This window comes from Marmota marmota, unplaced genomic scaffold (genome assembly GCF_001458135.2).
Source record: "Marmota marmota marmota unplaced genomic scaffold, marMar, whole genome shotgun sequence".
NCBI lineage: Eukaryota > Metazoa > Chordata > Mammalia > Rodentia > Sciuridae > Marmota > Marmota marmota.
Window position 1 is genome coordinate 6,105,287 of NW_026000101.1, and position 23,855 is coordinate 6,129,141.

The following is a 23,855-nucleotide window of genomic DNA, read 5'->3' on the forward strand; positions in this document are numbered from 1 at the left end:
GGGGGGGGGGGGGGGGTAGATCAAGACATAAATTAAAATCTTAGCAGGGTGCAAAGGTGTACACCTATAATTGGCAGACTGAGGCAGGAGGGCCCCAAGTTCTCAATCATCAAGACCCTGTCTCAAAATAAACAAAATTAAAAGGGTTGGTAGTGCAGCTCGGTTATGGAATGCTATAATAACTGGGGGATTGGACAGGGTTGGGATGGGGACATGTATAAAACACCTAATTGTAAACTCTGAACACTCTTGTGTAAAATACATAAGGACAAACTATTATTGTCTAGATGACTTTTTAAAGTATATTAAGTTATTATACACGTTATCTGATTTACATCTCAAAACAGTTGGAAAAATAGGACAAGTATGATGATTACATGTTTACAAATATCGAAAATGAGAGAAATCAAACAAATAATTACTGCAGTGCCATGACCTGTACTGGTAACCAGTGCAAAAAAAAAAAAAAAGGAAAAGGATGCAAAGAAAATCAGGAATAGCTGGAATATGGTGTATACTACACATCATTCTTATTAAATTCATATGCATATTTATTTTATATAACAAAAGTGAAGGAAAATTTGAAATAGAAATAATTTAGAATTGGGCATATACACTTTAAGATTTTTTTCCTTGAATTATAAAATGTCAATGAAAATTTTAGTTTATTAATATATGTACACGTTTCATGCAAGAGAAGCACTTTATTTGTCCTATGGCTTTACAAAGGATAAGGTGGGAGAGCAGGGTCTCCAAGGCTAGACTCTATGTAAAAGAATTCTCTACAGTGAATGGAAATGCTCTAGATCCGTTCTCTCTGGTAGTAACTACTAGTCCCATGTGACTAATGAGCATCTGAAATGTGGTTATTGTAACTAAGAAACTTCACTCTTATTTTTAGTGGAACTTACCCTTTCTATAGCTTCTTTTTCCTGAGGTGTTACTTGAATGTAATTCATATGCCCACTTCCAGCTTCTGCAATTCCTCCACTGCCACTTCCACCTCCTCCTCCTTGACCCCCAGATTCTTGAACTGGTTCATTTAACATCTGAATAAAATGCTCCTGGTGTTGGCTAATTTGCTGTGATTTGAAGGACAGAGGAAAACAATACACTGATATTAAATATTTTTAGGAAAAACAGCAATTCTAAACACAAATAAGAAAGAAAAGGCTATAACTTCACAATGGCAATATTTTAAAAATAATTCCTCACCTATCATTATTACTAATGGAATTCAGTACTTTTACACTAGGTAAACACTGAGGAGAATTCAAATCGTCTTTCATAAATGTCCCTCCCATAAAATCAATGTTCAAAGCTGTAGAGGCTGGATGCAGCCATGTATGCCTAAAATTCCAGCTACTTGGGAGGCTGATGTAGAGGATCTCAAGATCTAGGCCAGCCTCAGCAGTTTAATGAGGACCCCATCTCAAAATAAAATTTAATAAAGGGGCCCAGTACAGCTCAGTGGTAGAGTGTTTTTCTAGCATTCAATTCCTAGTGACAAAAAATAAAAATGTAAGCAGTTTTTGTTTAATTAAATAACTCTGATTCTCTAATGTTAATATACACTGGGAATCTGCAAGAGGTAAATGTTTTCCAAACTTATCTGACAAACTGAAATTGATACAACTTCTATTATCTCAACTTCTTTTCAATACACCTATATACAGCATAATGTTCTACTAAGTGTAATGTGGATTTAATCATTCTCAAGAACTAGTGAGGAGGGGACAGTACGTTCATGGACTTTTTCAAAATGGAATACATTCTAAACCCACTTTTCAAATTAACACCGATTAAGTAATCACCTGCAGTAACTGAGGATTCTCTCGACCTATCTGCTGTAGCAATGCAGGAAGCAGGGAAGGGTTCTGTTGAATAATTTGTCTCATCTGTTGAAACTGAGGCTGATTTCGTAAAAATTCAAGGGGATGCCCTGAAATAAACACAAACATTTAAAAATGAAAGTAGTAAATACACACACACACACAACACACACACAAAGAGAGCTGGTTAAATCATATTTATACTGCAAATATTATCAAGTAAAAAATGAAATCTCAGATATAATAAAATGAATGATGCAATCTTTAAATTTTATCAATGTATGAATCTTACATCACAGAAATTACTATTGGCCAAAGCAGAAGAGTGCAGATCACCAAGAACCAAACTTCCTAAAAGTTCCCTGCACAGCACTACCCACCCACCTGCAAAAAAACAAAACAAAACAAAAACCCTAGGAATCCCTGTCCTACCTATATTCTCTCAAAATAAAAAGTATTAAATTTGTTCCAATTGTTCAAAAGTTCCTATGAAAAATATATACTAAAACTAACAAAAACAAAAACCTAGTTCCTTACCATATAGACCTCACTTAAGGACAGGTAAATATTCTAAGAAATGTGTGTTTAGGCAATTTTGTCACTGTATGAACATCACAAACTCTACTGAAGCAAAGTAAAGCAGCTATGGTGTCACTAGGCAATACAATCTTATGGAACCCACTGGTGTTACATGAAATGACTATATAGTCAAAAATCCATAAAAATCACTATGGTGAATTCCTGGGAAATGTTAAGCCAGAGAAAGAAAGGTATTTAGTATTTAAAAGTTAGGAATGTCAGGTCTGCACATTAGGAATTTCAATATAAGACTGTGTACAAAGGAATTAAGGGATTTTTGTTGTCAACCAGAGCTTAGCTCCACAAGGAGAACAAGGAAAAATACAAGGAAGAATGAAGGAGAACAACAAGTAAATCGTGGGCCTACCACAGGCTCCAGGCTTTGCTCTGAAGTTAGATCCATGGCAATGGAAGGGTGGATACTGACCAGTAAGGAGGCCCAAATTCAGGCTTTGTTCTCTTTAGATAATTGGAGACTTTAAACCTCTTAGGGTTTCATTTCCTAAGTTGTATGATAACTACTAAGATCCTGTAACAAGGTGAGCATTTTGAATGACTTCAGAATGTAACACTAAATGCAAACTGGGGAAGTATCTTTTCCTTAGAGCAAACTAAACCGATTATATGCCCTTTTACAAAACTACAGCACTGACATGTAATACATGAAAAATTATCTTTTACACACTTGGAAGAATTTCTTTTGGACCCCTCTTTAACTTATTTTCAATTATTCAAATGCTTTGGGAATGAATCCCACCTTAGGCATCTACAACCATTTCTCCCTTATCCAAGAGATTCCACTTTACCTCCAGAACTTGCTGTTGTAGTGGTTGCTGTTGTAGTTGCTGCAGCTGCAGCCACTGCTGAAGACTGAGGAGCCCCAGTACCAGCTGCTTGAGCAGGTTCAACCACAGCTTGACTTTCTCTATCTCCAGGAATTCCCTACAACACAATTTCCAAGCTTTAAGACAATCCACCATACCAAATTAGCTAAATATTATTATACCAATAAAAGGCTGATAGTTGGTTTAAGATCCCTGCCTAATTTCCTAAAAGCATAAAACAGATGTCTACTTCAATTAAAAGTAAAGGATTATTAAACTGCATGGATTTGAATTATATTAGACATGGCCTGGGTGTAGTATAATATAAGGCAGCACTGACCAACAGAATTTCCCACAATGATGGAAATTTCTCTATTTGCACCGACAATTAAGATACCCACCAGTCACACATAATTTTTAAGTTTTAAAATATTGATATGTATCTTATTAAAACGAAACCAAGGTTTTGAGCTACACATTCATTGCTCTAGTTGATTCTGAAATTCTCAGAAAATTTCAGCGCCCATTGCTCCATGATACAAAGGACAATTTGTAACGACAGCCTTAAAGACTATCCAAAGACGACGGTTCTGAAATAACTCATGGGGAAAAAAAGTTGACTCTCCCTCACTTGCTGCCAATGGCCTGTTTCACAGTGTGCACTCCCTGCTAATATCCCACAGAAATGCCCTGATTACTCATAGTTCTTCAGGTGAGACCAGTGTCCAGGACACTGGCTCCTCATGTCACTGGGGCTTATGCCAAAGATGTAAAAATTTGGTGCAGATGCCTGAGCCTTTCAAGGTGAAGTAGCAGTTACAATGGGGTGAAAAGGAATAAAAATAATTATTCCATAGAGTTGGGAAAGTCTGAAAGTAATGAAAGATGGTTGCTAAGTCAATAGATTTAAAAGATAAATACAAAAATATTAGAGGTAAATGAATGGAACTGGAGACTATCATGCTAAGTAAAATAGGCCAATCCCCAAAACCCAACAGCCAAATGTTCTTTCTGATATGCAATGCTAACACAATTGGGGGTGGTGGTGGGGAGATAGAAGTTCACTGGATTAGACAAAGGGGAATGAAAGAAAGGGAAGGAGGATGGAAATAGGAAAGACAATAGAATAAATCAGACAATCTTCCTATTTTCATATATTAATACATGCCCAGTGAAACTCCACATCATGTACACCTACAAGAATGGGATCCTAATTAGAATAAGATATACACCATGTATGTATAATATGTCCAAATACACTCTACTATCATGTATATCTAAAAAGAACAAAAAAAAAATCTACTGTTAAAAAATATATTGGAGGTAAACTTGTTCAGGATATTGCCAATAACACAAACGCGTAAGTCAAGGATGGCACTGCCACTGCTATGTAGTGGTATGCTCTATATCCAAGGAAAGCTTTGAGGAGATTAGCAAAGGAGCTAATCCAGTGGAACTCAGGAGAGGTGTGATGTTAGCTGTTGATGCTACAATTCCTGAGCATAAGCAGTTTATCCTTGCATGATAAACTCTTGGTCATAACTGCTAAAAATATTTATGGAGAAACTCCAAGTACACCTGTTTTAGTTGGCCTTTAGGTTGTGGCAGTAAAAGCTGCAAGTTTTAGTGACAATAGAAAGAACCTATTTGAAGATATAGCTATTGCTACTTGTGGCACACTGTTTGGGTAAGAAGGTTTGATCCTAAATATTGAAGATGTTCGGTCTCATGAGTTAAGAAAAGTTGAAGAGGTCACCATCACCAAAGACGATGCAATGCTTTTGAAAGAAAAAGGTGACTAAGCTCAAATTGTAAAGCGTATTCAGGAAATCATTGAGTAATTATATGCTACAACTAGTGAACAACTAAATGAATGACTGGCAAAACTTTCAGATGGAACAGCTATGCGTAAGGTCGACAGGCCAAGTGATGATGAAGTGAATGACAAGACAGTTACAGATGCCCTCAGTGCTATATAAAAGTTGCTCTTAAGGCATTCTTTTGGGCGGGGGTTGTACTCTTCTTTAGTATATTCCTGTCTTGGTCTCATTAACTCCAGCTAATGAAGATGAAAAGTTGGTATAGAATTAAAACATAACACCAAACACAAACACTCAAGATTCCTACAATGACCATGCTAAGAATGCAGGTGTTGAATGATCTTTCATAGTGTAAAAATCTTTCAAGATAGAAGATTTTGTGAGTATGGAGGGAAAAGCAATCTGATCAAACACAAGTTGTTAAGAACTGCTTCAATGAACGTTGCTGAGGTGGGATCCTTCTGTTAACTTAAAGCAGAAGTTGTAGTCATAGAAATTCCTAAGGAGACAGACTCCGGAATGAGTGTGATGGAAAAGTGGTATGAGAGGTAGTATGCTCTGATTCTCAAAATAGTGCTTTATCATTATTAATGAACTGTGACAGGAAACTCAAAGCAGGGTATCTCACCAATAACTTCAGAGAAGTCAGTTGAAGAAAACAACTGAAGAAAAGGTTAGTTGATGTTGAAGAAAATCACTATTAACTATCAGTTATTGGTTTCAGTTGACAATATACAACAGTTTACTGGATTCACTAAGTCTTCAGATACTTTATTTTGTGTTCTTGAATAAAAAGACAATTGTATATTCCTGATACTGGGTGCAAGAGCAGAGTACCAATGCACTGCTTTCAATTTAAATCACTGGGACATTTCTACTACTATTCTGCTAAAAAAAAAAAAAAAAAAAAATCAGGATTTTTAGTGCTTGCCATCACCAGACAAAGAAGTTCAGAAGCAATCTTTCCGTGGAGAATAATTGGGTACAAAGTAGAGATATTAAGTTATATGACAACCTTTGTGTAATAAAAACTGCTCAAAGTTAGATATTCTTTACTGATCCAATTCTGAGAATGTGTCAGAAAGTACCACATATAAAATTGTTTTCAAAACTCACAAAATAGATATTAAAGAAATTTAAATAATTTGACTTTTAGTTTATGCTTTTTGTATGTCTGAGGCATTTACCTTCTTGAGTTGTTATAGCTTAAAACTGCAAGAACACTTTCTGAACAACCTATTATGAATACATATACTTATAGATTTTACAAAGAATAAAGGGTAATGAATGGCAGGGTGATGGCTAAAAGGACTTTATCAAATTCTTGGATTTTGAGTTGGGTCTGGTAGTGCATGTGTGACCTCAGTTACCTGGGAGGCTAAGGAATGAGGATCAAAAGTTTGAGATCACCCTAGGGACTTAAAAAAAAAAAAAAGAAAGTATTACAACTGAATAAGAATGGTACATGCTTCTATTTCCTAATAAACCAGAAGCCAAACCCATAAAATCACAAAGAATAAAGGGTAATAAATGGCAGGGTGATGGCTCACTGCATTAGAAACATAGTGGCCACTAGAAATGAGTATTTGGGGAATTGGTTGCCAATTCAAGTCCTCAGATGAAGTTATTAAGTGTTAGCAAACTATATACAGATATAGGATCTAGAGTATCCACCCAATTCTCAACAGTTTTGTTAAATCAACAGGTTTGTTAAACTAAAAAGTAAATCAACACTGCTATTGATCTACCTGCAATTTTCACACACGATACAGCCTCTTATTAGGTAAGTGACTAATAATTCATTTCTTCTTTCCACTCATTCACTTTCACTTATATGTTAACTAGTAACAATTAAAGGTAGACTTTTTGCAGTCTACGAAATCAACCATAAATATATTCAAACACTTTAAACTGCTTCATGAATTCATTTCATCTGTTCATATATATATATATATATATAAAATTTTTTTTAAAGAGAGAGAGAGAATTTTAATATTTATTTTTTAGTTTTTTTTAGTGCACACAACATCTTTGTTTGTATGTGGTGTTGAGGATCGAACCCAGGCAGCACGCAGGCCAGGCGAGCACGCTACCGCTTGAGCCACATCCCCAGCCCCTCATCTGTTCATATATTTATATTTAATTCTACATAGCAGCTCAGGAGGCTAAGACAGGAGGATAGAAAATTCAAAGCCAGCCATGACAACTTAGTGAGACCTTGTCTCAAAATAAAAATATAAAAAAGGGTCAGGAATGTAGCTCAGTGGTAAAGTGCCCCTAGGCTCAACCTCTGGTGCCAAAAAAATAAAATGAGATGCAAGCCAGGCACAGTGGTGAAGAACTATAATCCCAGCTACTATGGAGGTTGAAGCAGGAGGATCTAAAGTTTGAGGTCAGCACAGGCAACTTAGTAAAAACCTGTCTTAGGAATTTGCAACAGAAGTACAATGTAGTAACAAAGGAATGGGTTACACTGTGATATGTATTCCCCAGAGTTATGATAGTGGATGAGGTCTGTGGCAATTCACAATCAGATCAAAACCTCAGAACACCAAAGAAAATGATAGAACAAAAATTTAAGATTAAAAAAAGATAACCTAGCATCATTCCAAAATTCTGCATTATTTTAGAATGTAAAACACATTTATATCAGGGCGCAGTTGCACACAAGCCTGAGACACGAAGACTGTGAGTTCAAAGCCAGCCTCAGCAATGGCAAGGTGCTAAGCAACTCAGTGAGACCCTGTATCTAAATAAAGTACAAAAACAGGGCTGGGGATGTGGCTCAGTGGTCAAGTTCCTCTGAGTTCAATCCCTGGTACCAAAAACAAACAAACAAACAAAACAACAACAACAAAAAAAAACCCACATCTATAAAACTGGCAGACATTCATCCCAATAAAATGCCAAGGGCTTCAAATATCCACAATAACCTATTTATCAAAAACTTTTATTACCACTTAAAAAATAAAGGAAGGACCTATAAAAAGTTCCTTAACTGTTAAGAATATTACACATGTAAGCACACACCTATAATCCCAACTCTGGAGGCTGAGGCAGAAGGATCCCAAGTTGGAGGGCAGCCTCAGCAATTTAGTGAGACCTTGTCTCAAAATGAAAAACAAAAATAAACACCCCCCTCAAACCAAAGTCTGTCCAGAAAAACCAGAAATTTTAAGTTTTTATATAAAAATTCCCCAATTTTTCAAAGCTGGCAACTTCTTTTTTTTCCTCTGAATAATTCATCCAAGATCATGCTAGGAATGAAAAAGCTATTAAAATGTGGGCCTATTAGATCAAAAACCTGTTCCTTGTCCCTAACACATACTTAAAATATGAAGCATGACTCCAAATGGATAGCCAATTTTATAATTCATTTAACCATGTTTCATCCTAACTAAAACTGTACCAGAATGTTCATTATTTTTCTCTAGTGAATTGTTTTAAAATCTTTGAGATCTTGATCTTAAAACAAAACAAAAGTGTTTCTCACCATTAAAAGATACTCCACTGCTCTGTCAGGGTTGTTGAAACTGGCTCTCAGGGCTGCAATTACTTGCTCTCGTTCATAGCCCATTGACATGATCTCAGTTACCATATTCTCGTATGATTGACCTGTCACTAAAAATGGGGGGGGGGGTATAGAACAAAACATTTAATGTACATTCTCTATACATTTCTTAAGTGTATACATGTATACAGTGTATCAGATACTACCGCTAGGATTACAAAAACAAATAACAACATATATGCAACAGACAGAATAATGATCCAGAATAAAAATCCCCCAGAAATGTCCATGTCCTAATACCTGGACTAGAGATTTAAAAACCATGTTAGATTACTTGGCAAAGGGCAGTGAACCTGTACGTAAAACTGAGGTTGCTATCATCTGACTTTAAGATAAGGTACCCCCACTGGGCTTCCTGGGTTAAGTAGAAGAGGGAGGCAGAGAGGTTAAGGGAGCAAAAGTAGGAGAGAAAAGCTATACTTTTGCCTGTGAGAATGGAGAAAGGACCATAAATTGCAAAAAAGTAGGAAGCCCTCAAAAGATGGAAAGGACAAAGAAAGGGTTTTTGCCCAATCTTCAGCAAGAACACAACCCTGTACCAAACTTCTAACTTATAATACTGTAAGATAATAAATAAGTCTGTGCTGTCCTATACCACTAAGTTTGTGTTAACCTATTACAAGCCAATAGAAAAATAGTACATTTCCTAAGTTCAAAAGAATTATCAGGTACAAATTAACAGAGAATTAACAGGAGGTTAGGGCAACCTATAATAAGGAATACATGAGCTCAATTTTGATAATAGGTAAAGGAGCAATTCAAGCAATTGATTATAACACAGCAAGTTGGCAGTTTTCTTTTGATATCTTTTATTACCAAAAAAAGTGGGAGAAAGGTGGTTAGTAAACAAGAAAGTTAGAATCTCCTATACAACACAAGACTGTTATTATTCCAGTAAGTCATAGCCAGAAGTCTTTCTCTAATCTTCCCTTGGGGATGTGGCTCAGTGGTCAAGTTCCTATCTTGCTTTTCATGAACAGGGCTGACAACACTTACCAAAATTATCAAATGAAAGCTGTTTCCCCCCACTAATCTCACCTCACTTAAAATTATCTTCTCCTTTCACCCATGGTCTGGAAACTACTGCCTTTATTGCCACCTCGAAGACTAGATCTCGTTACCCTCTCTTTTCTCCACCTTCCACCATTCACTCCCCGAGTAATCATTCCAATCAGCAACTACGATCAATTATGTATTTCGTATTTGTCTTCTTTAAACAACAACTTTGCAACTGGTACATTTGTCTGCTCTCTTCCTTCTATAGCTGTCCATACATGCTGGGTCCAATTCCTCACATTCCTCAACTAATTCCAATAAAGATTTCCCCTTAAATGTGTTCCTCTCCACTGGCTGGCTATCCACCTAAGTGCTTGAACCAGAAAGCTTGATCATTTCAACTTCTTTACCTGCCTTTCCACATCTAATCGACCAGTATATCTGGTAGCTCCCATCTTTTTTTTTTTTTAAATATTTATGTTTTAGTTGCAGTTGGACACAATATTTATTTATTTTAATGTGGTGCCGAAGATCGAACGGAGGGTCTCACACTTGCTAGGCGAGTGCTCTACCACTCAGCTACAATCCTGGCCCTTCCATCTTTAAATCATTAATCCAAACCCATCTAGTTCCTTTCTCCACTGCCATCACTCAAGATCAGCCCACAGCAACCACTGGTCTGGTTTATACTCTGCCCCCAGACCAACAACCCACTCTTTAGCCAGCAGCAAAAATGAGCCTTTGAAAAAGAAAAAACTCAGCTCAGGCTCCCCACCATCAGTAATCCTCCTCTACCCACAACCATCCTGAGTTACTCAACAGGTCATCTTTCCCTGCCAAGAACCTTCATGTGTGTAGCCTTCTATGGAGCCAGATCCTTCACACATTCCAGTTCTAAAATTAAAAGTGACAGTGTCAGAGAGGTATTGCCTAGCTATCTTAAGTAGAACTATTTTCCTTTGTAGAAACTCTCTGTATTAAAATCATTTAACATGATTTATAATTTATTTTTTTTCTATCCCTATCCAAATACAGGTTCAACTGAGCAGGGAACAGTGTCATTTTGCATATTTTTTCTATAGACTTTTCAAAATCTAAACGTACTTTAATAGCAAATAAATAAATAAATAAATAAAACCAAAAAACCCCCCTAAATATGAAGTTTGTCCCTCCAAGGATGCAAGTGTTAATAGTGCTCAGTGTGGCAAAATGAGATGGAGACCCTCACTTATTTATCTAAAAGTGAATTATAAAAGAGCCCCTCCTCGCTCTCTGTTTTCTTGTCTCACCACAGGAGCCTTCCCTCTTATACTTCTACCACTGTGATGCCATCCTCCATGGAACCTTTACCAGAACACAGATGGGCAGATGTCAGTACCACATACTCATACTTGAACCTCCAAAACTGTAAGCTAAACACACCCCTTTTCTTTATAAAGCAGAGAGCCTCAGGTATTTCACGCCAGTTAAACACACACACACACAAAACCTTTCTTTTTCCATTCCATAAATACTAATTTGTTTTTGTGTGTGCACCAAGGATTGAACCCAAAGGTGCTTAACCACTGAGCCACATCCCCAGCCCCTTTTAGTTTTTATTTTGAGAGGGTCTTGCTAAATTGCTTAGGACCTCACTAAATTGCTGAAGCTAGCCTTGAAATCACAATCCTCTTGCCTCAGCCTTGAGCCATGAGATTATGGGCATGTGCCATTGCTCCTGGCTACTTTTTAATATTCTTTCATTTTCCTAATCATCTATTGATGTAATTCTAGCACAAATCCACTCAAGTTGGCAAAATACTCTCCATCACCTAGCTTCCACATAGAAAAATAGATATCAATATTAACGAAATTAAGACATATGGTATGGAAGATTATATTTTTTAACATCATATATTTCATTTAGTTCTGAAAACAACCCAATGAGAAAGGTTTATTCTCATCGCCTTTTAAATACAAGGAAATTAAGGCTTAGAGATTATTACGAAGGTGATCAAGGTATCAATGGCTGGTAAATAATGGCACAAAGATACACAGAGACTGTGAGTCCAGAATACCCTACACCCAGTCATTATACCACACTTTCCAAAAATCTTATTTCTTAATTAATCAAGTTATTAAAAAATCAAAAAGACATGTCAGTCAGCAGTCTGATACTTTTTAGATCTTAAAAGTACAAGCACATACAGTTGTACAGGGGACCATGTCATTCTTCAAGACTATAAGCAGTCTGATACTTATAGAAAAACTGGGGAGAACAAACAAAAGACAAAGCTAGTAATAAGGTTGAAGTGGCAATTAACATCCTTACACATTTCATTAAGAATGAGTTCTAGACTTATTTGAACTAACAATAATCCCATCAAAGTTGCCTTCTACAAAGTCTACTCTTGCAGGGAGAAAGATCAAACAAAGAAAATAATGTTAAGAGTCAGGGTAAGAAACTAAACTAAGGCAACTAAGTGGCAGTGGCAACAAATATTCTGGAGACTTGAAAAGAATCAATCAGACTCACTGGGCCAAGGCAGATAGGAGATAATGCCAACTGTGAGGGAAAGGGTAGATAATGGTGTAAACAAGTTAGAAAACAAAGGCAAAGAATTGACGAGTGGAATAAAAAGTTGAGTCAATTTGAAATATAAGATATTTATGAAGGATGAAAGTTTTCTAACTAGTAATTTAAACAAATGAGTTTGGGAGTTCAGAGGGGTCTATATAATGGAGTTAAAACTTGGGGAATCCTTATGACAAGTGCATGGTACCGTCTATTTCCAAAGTGTAAACTCTGAACTATGGCCTAAAAACAGAACCATAGAAAAACTTAAATATTTTAGGGGTAGGTAAAATAAAAAGAATCAACGAAAAGTTTTGCTACTATATATCAATATCCACAAAAATTAGGGTATCAGGGAAGTTCAAGCCCAAGGAGGTCAGAGGACCAACCCCAGATCCCCATAGGCACTGTTGTTAGAATCCTAATGCTGCAGGAGCCCATACTGATCCCACCTGTTCCTAGACAATAAAACAGTAATCAGCAGGAACTATACCAGAGATAGTACAAAGGAGGGGAGCTGGTTTTTGAAAAAACACGAGTGAAGGCAGAGGAAAAGACTGTATTCAATAGGTACAATTAAAAGTTAGGAGGGCTGGAGATATAGCTCAGTTGGCAGAGTGCTTGCCTGGCAGGCACAAGACCCTGAGTTCCATCCCCAGCACCGCAAAAAGAAAAAAAAAAAAAAAAAGGAAAAGTTAGGATAAAAAGGCATTTTACTTGCTGTAAGTCAATACAAGGGACAAGATATAAATGAGAACCTCTAGGGTCAATGGGTAGGCATGAAAACCAAATGTGAATAACGTGAAGTAACCAAATGTGAATAACGTGAAGTATGGGGGCAAATGGACGATTTTATACCCTTTCAAAGACACTTTGTAACAAACTCACATTAGGAAATACAAATTACTTGCTATAAGGAAAGGAATATGCTTAACATTAACTGTAAGAGTGAATTCTGAAAGACAACATTAAAAAATATTATAGTCTTTGGTGATAACCCTGCTGAATAATTATTTAGATCAATTATTTTACAGCTAGACTATAAAAAAAACATGAAAATTAAAATTCTTCCCTACCTCTAAGGTTGTATACAAGGTAAATACTTACCAAGTGCACTTGTTGCATCTTCAAAAAGGTTTGACCGAGAAGCATCTCCTGATGTACTGTAAAGTTTTTAGAAAAAACACATTTCACTAAGTATGTAAAATTTAATTTATATTAGTTTAGTAACTATCCCATTTGTAAAGAGATTCTTTGTCTTTAATATGAAGTTTGGCAATAATGCTTAAACAGTCTTGCCCAGGTTAACCCCAAAAACTTCACTGTTAACATTTTAAATTTTGGGAAATTTTCAATCTCAATCCTCCTTCTATTTTGAGAACTCATCATTTAAAATGCCCAAAGTTACAAAAGTTAAAGACAGCTTATTCTATTTAAGAAATATGAAAAGATAATAATAGACAAACAAAATAATGCATGAATCAAGTTGCAACAGAGAAATACCAAAAGCAGTACACTGTAGAATGTCCATGCAGAAAACATGAGGAAACTCCATACTGAAGTTTTATGGACAACTCCAAATGACAAAACTAAAACAACATATACTTCAAAGAATATAGCATATGAAAAAAAAAATGCAGATGTGGGATAGATTCAAGTTCTACCCTAAAGGAAACCAATGAGTGTAGTATAAAAAATAAACAAGTTATAAAATACCATGAAAAAAAAATGGATGAAGAAAAATAAACTGAAGGGCTGGGAATATAGCTCAGTTGGTAGAATGCTTGCCTTGCATGCACAAGGCCCTGGGCTCTAATCCCCAGCACCACAAAAAACAAGAAACAAAAAATGCAAAAATAAAAAAATGAGTTGACGTTTACAAATGTGGCAAAGGTACTAATTAGAAGTTTAAATGAATAAAGACACACATATACTCTTACATCTCCATTTCAATTTTAAAAACAAAAATACATCATGCCTCAAAGTTCTGAGAAGGCCTTTGTAGTATAGCAAGAATTAGGGAATCCAAGTTTGATTCATAAATTATTTAAACTTTCTAAGGCCTCAGTTTCTCCATCAACACCACGAGGTCAACTATAATAGAATCAAATACTCTGAAGTGTTGTAGGTATGATTACTACCAGTGAAGTACTCAGGAAAGTACCACCCAATATGATTATGATCACAACAATCTTTTGGTACAACTGAAATTTCTTCATTAACTAAACAGTAAAAATAAACTTGTTGAGTCAAGTGGAGCACAACTTCAAAGCCGGACTCAGCAATTCAGCAAGGCCCTAAGCAACTTAGCAAGACCCTGTCTCAAAAAATAAAAGGGGCTGGGATGTGGCTCAGTAGTTAAGCACCCCTGGGTTCAATCCTTGGTACCATAACAAAAAACATGTTCAGAAGGTAACATTCCAAAAAGAATATTTAAAAACTAATTTTCCTGCCCAAGGTTGCTACCACAGAGACAATGACTAATGTCAGTTTCTATTTTAAAGAATGACTTGTCTTGCGTGTGTTTGTGGTTTTCTCACCTAATAATCATTCCACGTCAGTACAATCAGATCTATCTCAATTTTTTTCTCCACACATGCATAATATTCAATTTAACGGACCAAATCAAGCTCTTAAAGAATGTGTACTGGGTTTTCCAATTTTTATTCTTAAAGTTTTTCTCTTGTTCTTCACTAGTCCTCAGCTCCATTTTTTGAATTAAATCTTAATTGATCTAAAATTTATTTCTGAGTATACAATATGAGGGATTGATCCATCTTTTTTACCCTGATGGTGAGGCATTTAATCCAATAGCATTTTCACCAAAATGGTCTCTAATTACATCTGTATCTTAAATTCCTGGTTGGTTCTACTTCCAGCCTATTCCACAAGTTTCCAATGTGAGTCATTCCAGTTTTAATCACTATTACACAACAGATTTTAGTATTTGCTAGAACTAATTTCCTATAGAATAATTTGCACTAATTTCACAAATTGTTTTTAAAATTCTCTTTGAAGGATTAAAGATTGAGGTATACTTTAAAAAACCACCACTCTTCAATCTTGACTTAGCCTCACCACTTTTTCCCTCCGAGACCACAGGGGAAACCACTCATCAGTTAAGTATGCCAGAACTTTGCTACTTTTTCCTAAATAGTAACAGGCCAATGCACAAAAATATACAATGTAGTTTTACAGCTGTTGTTTGGTTTATGGCTATTGCCTATACTGTTTTACAACTATTTTATTCAATAAAAAGCCTCAAAATCACATTCATTTAATATGCTTACATACTGTACTTTACCTATCAAGGTTTCTCAAGTTTTAGTAAGCATTAAGAATTCACCAGGAAGAGTTTGTGCAAATACAGAATTCTGGGATCCACCCCTAGATAATTCTAATTCAGAATCTGGGGATTAAGAATTAATTTCAAACAAATTCCCAGTGATGCTGATTGCTGCCTACTGATTACTAACTACACTTTGAGAAGCACTGTTCTCTAGTATGAATAAAACATAGGTCAAGTTCTTCCCTTATTGATTGATATTTAAGTTAATTTGAATTTGTCCTCTACTACCCACAACACAGTCTTTGTACACAAGTGCCATTACTCTAAAGCAGATATCATCTAGTAAAATATACACTACAACAGATGGCTTTCAAAGAGCAAAAGTGACCTAAAGAAACATGTTCCTAAAAACTAAACATCAAGTTAGCAGTGAAGGACAAACTTCCTAACAACACACATACTCATTCCACATTTATCTCCTGATAATTATTCACAAAATTCCGTGCTTTACAGAATTCTAGAGGTCTTACAGCACAGATGAAGGAACTAAGGCACATTAAAGCAGCTTGTTTTCGGAGTGTCCTTCATTCTTCTCATCCTGTATTATCCTCCTCTGAGATGGGTAATTTTGAGACATAAGATTAAGTAGCTAGCATACAAAAATCCAATTAGTGTCTGCTTTCCTGGACCACTGACCATCAACTCATTTATGCAACTCTCTGTAGATCTGATAAGGTAATCACAACTCTTTTTTTTTTTTTTTAGAGAATTTTTTTAATATTTATTTTTTAGTTTTCGGCGGACACAACATCTTTGTTTGTATGTGGTGCTGAGGATCGAACCCGGGCCGCAAGCATGCCAGGCGAGCACGCTACCGCTTGAGCCACATCCCCAGCCCCGGTAATCACAACTCTTCAGACTAGGTATACTATACCCCCAGGAAAAATAGAAATATAAAGAAATAAAATGATGACATCAGCACATTAAAATATACTAGCCAGTTATGAATTTCTCACTGTGAGATTTTAAAGGAGCTTAAAGCAATGAGAAAATAAGACATACTATAATGATTCCACATATTAAAGTTCACAATGTTTAAGTGGTTTGGGGTGTGTTAAGTTTATACCTTACTTTCATATAGACTGATCAACCCCCCTTTCATGTAACAGCTTAACTTGACTCTGGGTATCTCCCATCATAAGAGAGTTGAATACTTTTCTAGTTCTGCAAGGGAAAGATGGCTCAAATTGGTGCAAGCCTATAATTCCAGTAGCTCGGGAGGCTGAGACAGGATGATTGTGAGTTCAAAGCTACCCTCAGCAAAATCAAGGAACTAAGCAACTCAGCTTAGAGACACTGTCTCTAAATAAAATACAAAATAGGGCTGGGGATGTGGCTTAATGGACCAGTTCAATCCCTGGTTCCCACCCCACCCCCGGACAAAAAAGATGGCTCAAATTAGGCAATGGTGCCACACAATGTTAATAGACAAAAATTCTAGGCAAACAGGAAAAATATTATATTTCCTAAGCCCACAATATATTTATAGCAAGGGTCAAAGTGACCCAGACTCCTCCAAACATGTCTGACTGGGTTAGATGCAGAAAATACACTTAAAAGACAGAACACCAAAATGAAGTGGTTTTGAGTTACCCACAGTGAACCATAACCTGAAAATATTAACTGAAATTTCCAGAGATAAATTATTTGTAAATTTTAAATTGTGTACCATTGTGAGTGGCATGGTGAAATCTGTGCAAAAGTTCTGTCTAGAACATGAATCAGCTATACCACATATAAGACCTACCTGTTAAGTCTATATTATACTTTATATATGAAAGACTCGTGTGTTAACGTCTTGGCCCCCAATAGAGTAATGTTTAGTGATGGGGCTTTTAGAAAGTGACTGGATCATGAGGGCTCCAAACCTCACAAGAGGATCAATACTGATAGCTGAATTAACTCCTGGAGGTGGTGAAAATGATAGGCAATGAGGCATAGTTGGAGGAAGCCGGTCACTGGGGGACTAAGCTTTTGGAAAAGTCACTTCTTGTGACTTATGCAACTCCCCCTTCCTAGCTGCAGGAGCTGAGCAGCTTTCCTTTACCACATCCTTTAACACAGTCACTTAGCAGTCTCAGTCATCAGAGCAACTGTTGAGGTATCAAAGTGTTTGTATTATGATAACCTTTATTTATTTTTAAAATGGCCCCAAAATGCAAAAGTAGTGATGCTGATAAACTGTGAAGTGCTTCTTTTAAGTATTAAGTGAAAGTTCTTGATGCACAAAAGGTGAGGAGAGGAAAGGAAAGAGGAGGGGAAAGGAAGAATTAACTAAGTCACACACAGATTGCCAAGGTCTACAATACAATGAGACATTTTGAGAGAGTCTATATTCTATTGTAACTTTCATGACAGTGTATTGCTATAATTGCTTAAAATGCATTAGTTGTCATTAATACACTGGTAATGTGTGCCCATATTCCTATAGTAAACTATGAATACATTTCCAAACACATGATTTAGTCAAATTTCAAAGTTTGGGGAGGGGGACACTAGATAAGAAATCATTTTTTAATCAAAATTAATACATGCAAAAGTTCTTAATCCAGTTCTTACCTGTCAGTTGATGTTGGGCTGGTAGCTGCTGGTGTCTCCACTGGCTTTTCTGCAGCTTTCTCTTGCTGAGTTGCACTAGTAGGTGCAGGTTCAGAAGATGCTGTCGTTGTTGCTGGAGTGATGGACGCAGGTGTGGAAGTGGGGGCCAAAGCAGGGGTGGGTGTTGGGGCCTGAGTCACAGCTGTTGCTGTGGAGGAACTAACTGTGGTAGTAGTGGCAGAACTTGATTGCTGAGTTGGTGCTGGTGCTGGTGTTGTCACTGCTTTGGGCTAAATATATTAAAAAGGAAAATAATTATGAAAAAATACATCATTACATGAAAATACATCATATGAACTATATTCTCATGATGCTACCAACACCAATACAAAATTACAACTTGAACATGATTTTGTAAAAGAATATAATTATCAATACCAACACTCTGTTACTCATTAAAAGTCCCTAAAATCACTGAAGATCTTATCAATCTCAGCTTGTCAACAATTTCAGCCTCAACATCAGTAAGAAAAAAAAAAAAAAATCAATATTTCAAAATTCACATAATTTTCTTGAAAAAACCTTTATGTACTTTGTGACTTTATTTACTGCCATTTAAAAGCATATTCAATATAATTTCCTTGAAATGCAACTATAAATAGAAGTATGATTATTAATGAACATGCTAAATATTCTGTGGCATTTTAGGAGGGGGAAAACTAACACAGAATGTAAACCAAGGTACAAGTACAAAAAGGTTAATAATATTTTGAGATATATAAACAAAAAAATTAAGACCAAATGAATTTATAAGCACATGCTCAGTGCTTTCTGATTTAGAAGCACAGCCATAAGCTTCCCACAGAGCAAAAATGCAATTATGTATGTATGAAAATCATACTGTATGGGCTCTATTCTCCTGGGGTCCATCAATATCCACTATCTGTTTAGCTCATAACTTTCCTAAGAGCAAAAAAAAAAGTTAACTGTTTTGGTGGAAGATGTGATTAAAATGCAACATGATTTGCTGTAAAAATCAACAAACTGTAAAAGCTATGAGCTGCCTTGTATTTAATTTGAGGTAATAGATAGGATGTTAGAAAAAAGTCCCTAGTGCAAGGTCAGGGGAGAAGGTTTTAAAAAAATACCAGTACCCCTTTACTCCCTTTACTCCTATTCCAGGACTCCTAGAGCTAACTCTATGACGTTCTTTTTTTTTTTTTTTAGTTGTAGATGGACACAATATCTTTCTTTATTTTTATGTGGTGCTGAGGATCCAACCCAGTGCCTCACATGTGTGAGGCGGGTGCTCTACCACTGAGCTACAGCCCCAGCCCGCTATGATGTTCTTAATGGCCAATACAATACTCAAGATTATCAATATTCTTTTTTTTTTTTTTTTTTTTTTGAGGGGTGGTGGGTTAGGACCAGGGATTGAACTCAGGGGCACTTAACCACCGAACCACATCCCCAGCCAATTTTTGAATGTTTTTATTAGAGACATGGTCTCACTGACCATTGCTGAGGCTGGCTTCAAACTTGTGTAGCCTCCCAAACTGCTGGGATTACAGGCATGCGCCACTGCGCTTGACCTTATCAATATTCTTTAAATACCAATGTTAGCAGAAATCCTTAGGCAATGAGTTATTCTGGATAAACTGGAGCTTCACAAAGGTAAGAATTTCTATTTTTAGCACTAAAACATATTAACTGATCTAGATTAAATGCTTTATTTAAATTATCTGTGATTGGATGATTACTGTAGTAGACCAATGTCCCTATTTCCACAAAGTAATACTTGACCCTTATTCCTGACAGTACCAAGCCCCTTGGCTTTTTGAAGTTTTTCTTCTTGCTTTTGATCTTAATTGGTTTCTCCTCTTTCCCTGTAACAAGGTCTTGCTTCCATAATGCCTAATAGTTGGTCTCTGTTATAAACTTCAAAATAAAACAACGATGATTATCATCAGGATTCTGTGTATTAAATAGGGTACCAAGTAGCTATTCCTGGAAAGCATGCACTTATTCTGAGATCTTTTCTGCTTAATTCTTAGTCTGAATAGTCAAGGTTAATGCAATACCAAAGGACTATGTTAACAATAACAAAATATCCAAATGTATGCCTATCATATTCCCCCTTATGTAATATGTATAAAACTAGATGCGAAAAAAATAACTTTACAAAGGAAGGAAATTATGGCATATGCTACACAAAACAGATGAACCTTGAAGACATTATGCTCCAAGTTACAAAAGGACAAATATTGTAGGATTCCTCTTAAAGAGGACAAATTCAGAGACAGAAAAGTAGAATGTTAGCTGCTGGGGGCTGAAGAGAAGAAGAATGAGAGTATTTAATGATTACAGAGTTTCAGTTTGGAAAATAAAATTTCTGAAGATGAATGGTGGTGATATTTGTACAGCAATGTGCTACATCCCTTATGCTACTAAACTGTACACTTGGAAATAGTTAAACTGATAAATTTTGCATTATGTATATTAAAACTAGATGATACAGGTTTTCTCACTTGATTCCTTCTCTGTATTTAAAGCTGAACTTTTAATAAGTACTTTAAGTATAGCTAAAAGGCTCTTCTTGGATTAAAAAATTTTCAAGTCTATCTAAACCATTTAGCTGCTTTTTGTTTCTCAGTACATATATAATTATTAATAGTTATTTCATTTTCTACTATCAATTACGTAGCGACTCTGAAAATAACCTTTATATTTATTCCATTTTTGATCTTTGATGAACTTGTTTTAATTAATTCAAACTCACACTCAATGCTATAACACTACTTGCTATTGTTTGGGTTGCCTCACTTCCTCCCAACTCAAGTAGTTTAATCTCAAAGTTTTATTTTAAGGTATTAAGAACATGAATAATCAATCTTACTATGGTGTTTAGAGGAAGGGTCTTTGGAAATTGAGGAGATCATTAAAATGGAATCCTTATGTCTAAATTCTGATCTAATGAACCTCTTTTTCTAATAAAATTATCTACCTTACGTATTTCATTATAGTAATGAGAAGCTCTTCTTTCTCAGATTAAGACAACCAACTAATGAGTTTATATTACACACCTTTTCTGCCTTGAGGAGTTTGTAACATTTAGCATATAACTTACCAAGCCCCTTTAAAGTACCCTTAATTAAAATTCCCAGAATAACATTTACTAGGTTTCTAAGCATAAATTAAATCACATGGTTATTTAACTACTCCAGCAAAAACAATTAATACATTTCATATTTCAACTGTTTTAATTTATATAAAAATTATGTTAAAACTACAAATGTATAAAACCATTAACTTTATGGTTGACCCAAGTAAATTTAAAAAATGACAGTTACGTATGTAATCCTATGGAATGTATATAAATTCTGTTCACTGTGTGGACTTGTCATTATTTTTTTAAAAACTAACATGCATAAAGACACACAGAATGAGGATGAAACTTACTTTTGTCACCATAACCACCACAAAGTTTTTTTCATCGATTTTGTATTCTTTGAGAGCAGTATCATCATTGAGGATTTTGCCTAAAATATTTATAGGAAAAAAAATGTTTTTTAAGGCACAGTAATCTTTGACACATAAATGAAGTCAAAACAACTTTCTATTAATCACCAATGTTAATTCTATCAATTCTTGTCCCAAAGAAAATCATTACCCAATCAGTCAAGATAAAAATGAATGGAAATACAATTAAAAAGGCATAAGCATTTGACTAAGTGATGTCAAACACATCTACTACACACAGAATGCCAAACAATTTTTTTAAAACTCTTATTAATTATATAAAAGACTTGCTGGGCAAGGAAATATAAAACAGATTCTGAGAAATGGGAGATCATAAAGACAAAGACAATTAAATATCGTGATTGCTTTCATATTCCTTAGAAAATAACCCACATTCTCTCTCCTCATGGAAGGAAAGTACAACAAAACTTCCTTCTCCTAAAAACCAGATACTTAACAAATCAGAAATATTCCAATGTTAGAAATGTAAGATACTTGGGCTGGGGATATGGCTCAAGCAGTAACATGCTCGCCTGGCATGCGCGGGGCGCTGGGTTCGATCCTCAGCATCACATAAAAATAAAATAACGATGTTGTGTCCACCGAAAAACTGAAAAGTAAATATTAAAAAAATTCTCTCTCTTAAAAAAAAAAAAAAGAAAGAAATGTAAGATACTAAAAGACACTTCAGAAAATGACATGGTATACAAGAAAAGAGAAGATGGTACAGAACTTGGTAATGCACAAAGTAAACAAATGCAGTTATACTAAGAGTCAGGACTCCTTGAGGTTTCCGTTTCCTTAATTTAGTTTCTCATTTTTAAAAATTACTGCATTAAAAGCTGCAATTATCAAACCATAAAGGAATAGTGTCTCTATTTTTTATAGGAATTAGACAATAGGCTGACAGGCACCAAAAATTGCAGTTCTATGCCTAAGACATCTCTTTAGGTTTCTGCATTCTCACCTATAAAAATACTGGGGTTGGATCACAAGGCTGGCATTTCTTCTAAACCATCTTAAAGAAATACTACGAAATTTTATCCAAGAAAGACAAAAGAATCTGCAGGCAATCAAAGACCACTGTACTGATAACTATAACAACAGTGTTCGTACTTCCTTTGAAGAACAAAGAGAATTTTTCTCAACTAAATTTGGGTTTTGAGTCTACTTTTAACATACCTTGTCCTGGTTACCAATGAGGCTAATTAAATTTGCAATTTCCTATTCACATCTTTAGTTTTTCATTTTTAAAACTGGATCATCCTTTCCTTATTGATTTATAAGACGTCTTAATATAAATTCAATTTTACAGGAATAATTTCGAGCACATAAACAAACACAATCAGTATAAACATTTAATACAGATTAAAAAAACAAAATGCTGTTTGATTAAAAACACAAAAGCCAATTACATGATGCTTTAAAAAGATGAAAATACATAAAAATTACACCTTTCAATGGAAAATATGTAGGGAAAATGTGAATAAAGAGAAGATTGAATATTAATGCCATATTCAAATGACTGCTTTCATCACTTTTATCTATACAATTATGTTTCTGACAGAATCAATTTGAATATAGTATAATTTGTAAGATAACATTTCTAAAACTAAAAGAATGTCACTATAAACAAGACAGTATATTAATTTCAATACTTAATTCATACCTGCATAAATTAATTTTTGGCCTGCCACTGGAAAGGCATCTTTCCCCTTTTCAGATTCAATCTTCTCTTTCAGTGCTTTCACCTATAGGAACAATAAAGATATTTTTTAAAAAGTCTAAACAAAAAGTGACAATCCACACTCTGAATAAATAATGCAAAATTAAAATTTTAATATTTTAATTACAAATACTTCCAAAAACTATGATCATGTCTTTCTAATATTATACCCCAAAACTTACCATTAACTTGTACTTATAGATATAAAAGACATAATCTTCCCATTACATACAGATTTTAAGAACTTCACTAGTTGACTTGACAAATTAAAACAAAGATCTGAAAATCAAAGATTTGGTTTTGCATAAAAAGTTTATGGGCTTATTTCCCACAAAGTAGGAAAGTCAAGTATTCTAAACTGGTCTCATCCATAATAATACTTCAGTATTAAAGGTTAAATATGAATGTTAAAAGGTAAATGACTCATTTTTAAGAGTGTTGTAATATTTCATTATAATCACCCCTGGGTTTTACAAAGACCAATTAAAACAACTGAGGAGTTCACAATACAGTATTTTTTTTAAATTTTACAGATGATTCAAAGTTC

The 23,855-nt window shown here is 35.2% G+C and overlaps 1 protein-coding gene across 1 annotated transcript in view; it reads right to left on the reverse strand.

Annotated features, from left to right (window-relative positions):
* Rad23b (RAD23 homolog B, nucleotide excision repair protein) overlaps positions 1-23,405 on the reverse strand; it is a 27,325-nt gene extending 3,920 nt beyond the window's left edge. The window contains exons 1-8 of the mRNA XM_015492219.2: positions 23,252-23,405; positions 21,523-21,602; positions 18,085-18,353; positions 13,284-13,339; positions 8,549-8,676; positions 3,218-3,353; positions 1,815-1,942; positions 912-1,082 (exon numbers count right to left, since the gene is read on the reverse strand). Of these exons, the coding sequence (XP_015347705.1) occupies positions 912-1,082; positions 1,815-1,942; positions 3,218-3,353; positions 8,549-8,676; positions 13,284-13,339; positions 18,085-18,353; positions 21,523-21,534 (900 nt within the window). The 5' untranslated portion in view covers positions 21,535-21,602; positions 23,252-23,405. The remainder of the gene's footprint in view (positions 1-911; positions 1,083-1,814; positions 1,943-3,217; positions 3,354-8,548; positions 8,677-13,283; positions 13,340-18,084; positions 18,354-21,522; positions 21,603-23,251) is intronic.
* Between the last annotated feature and the right edge of the window lie 450 nt (positions 23,406-23,855).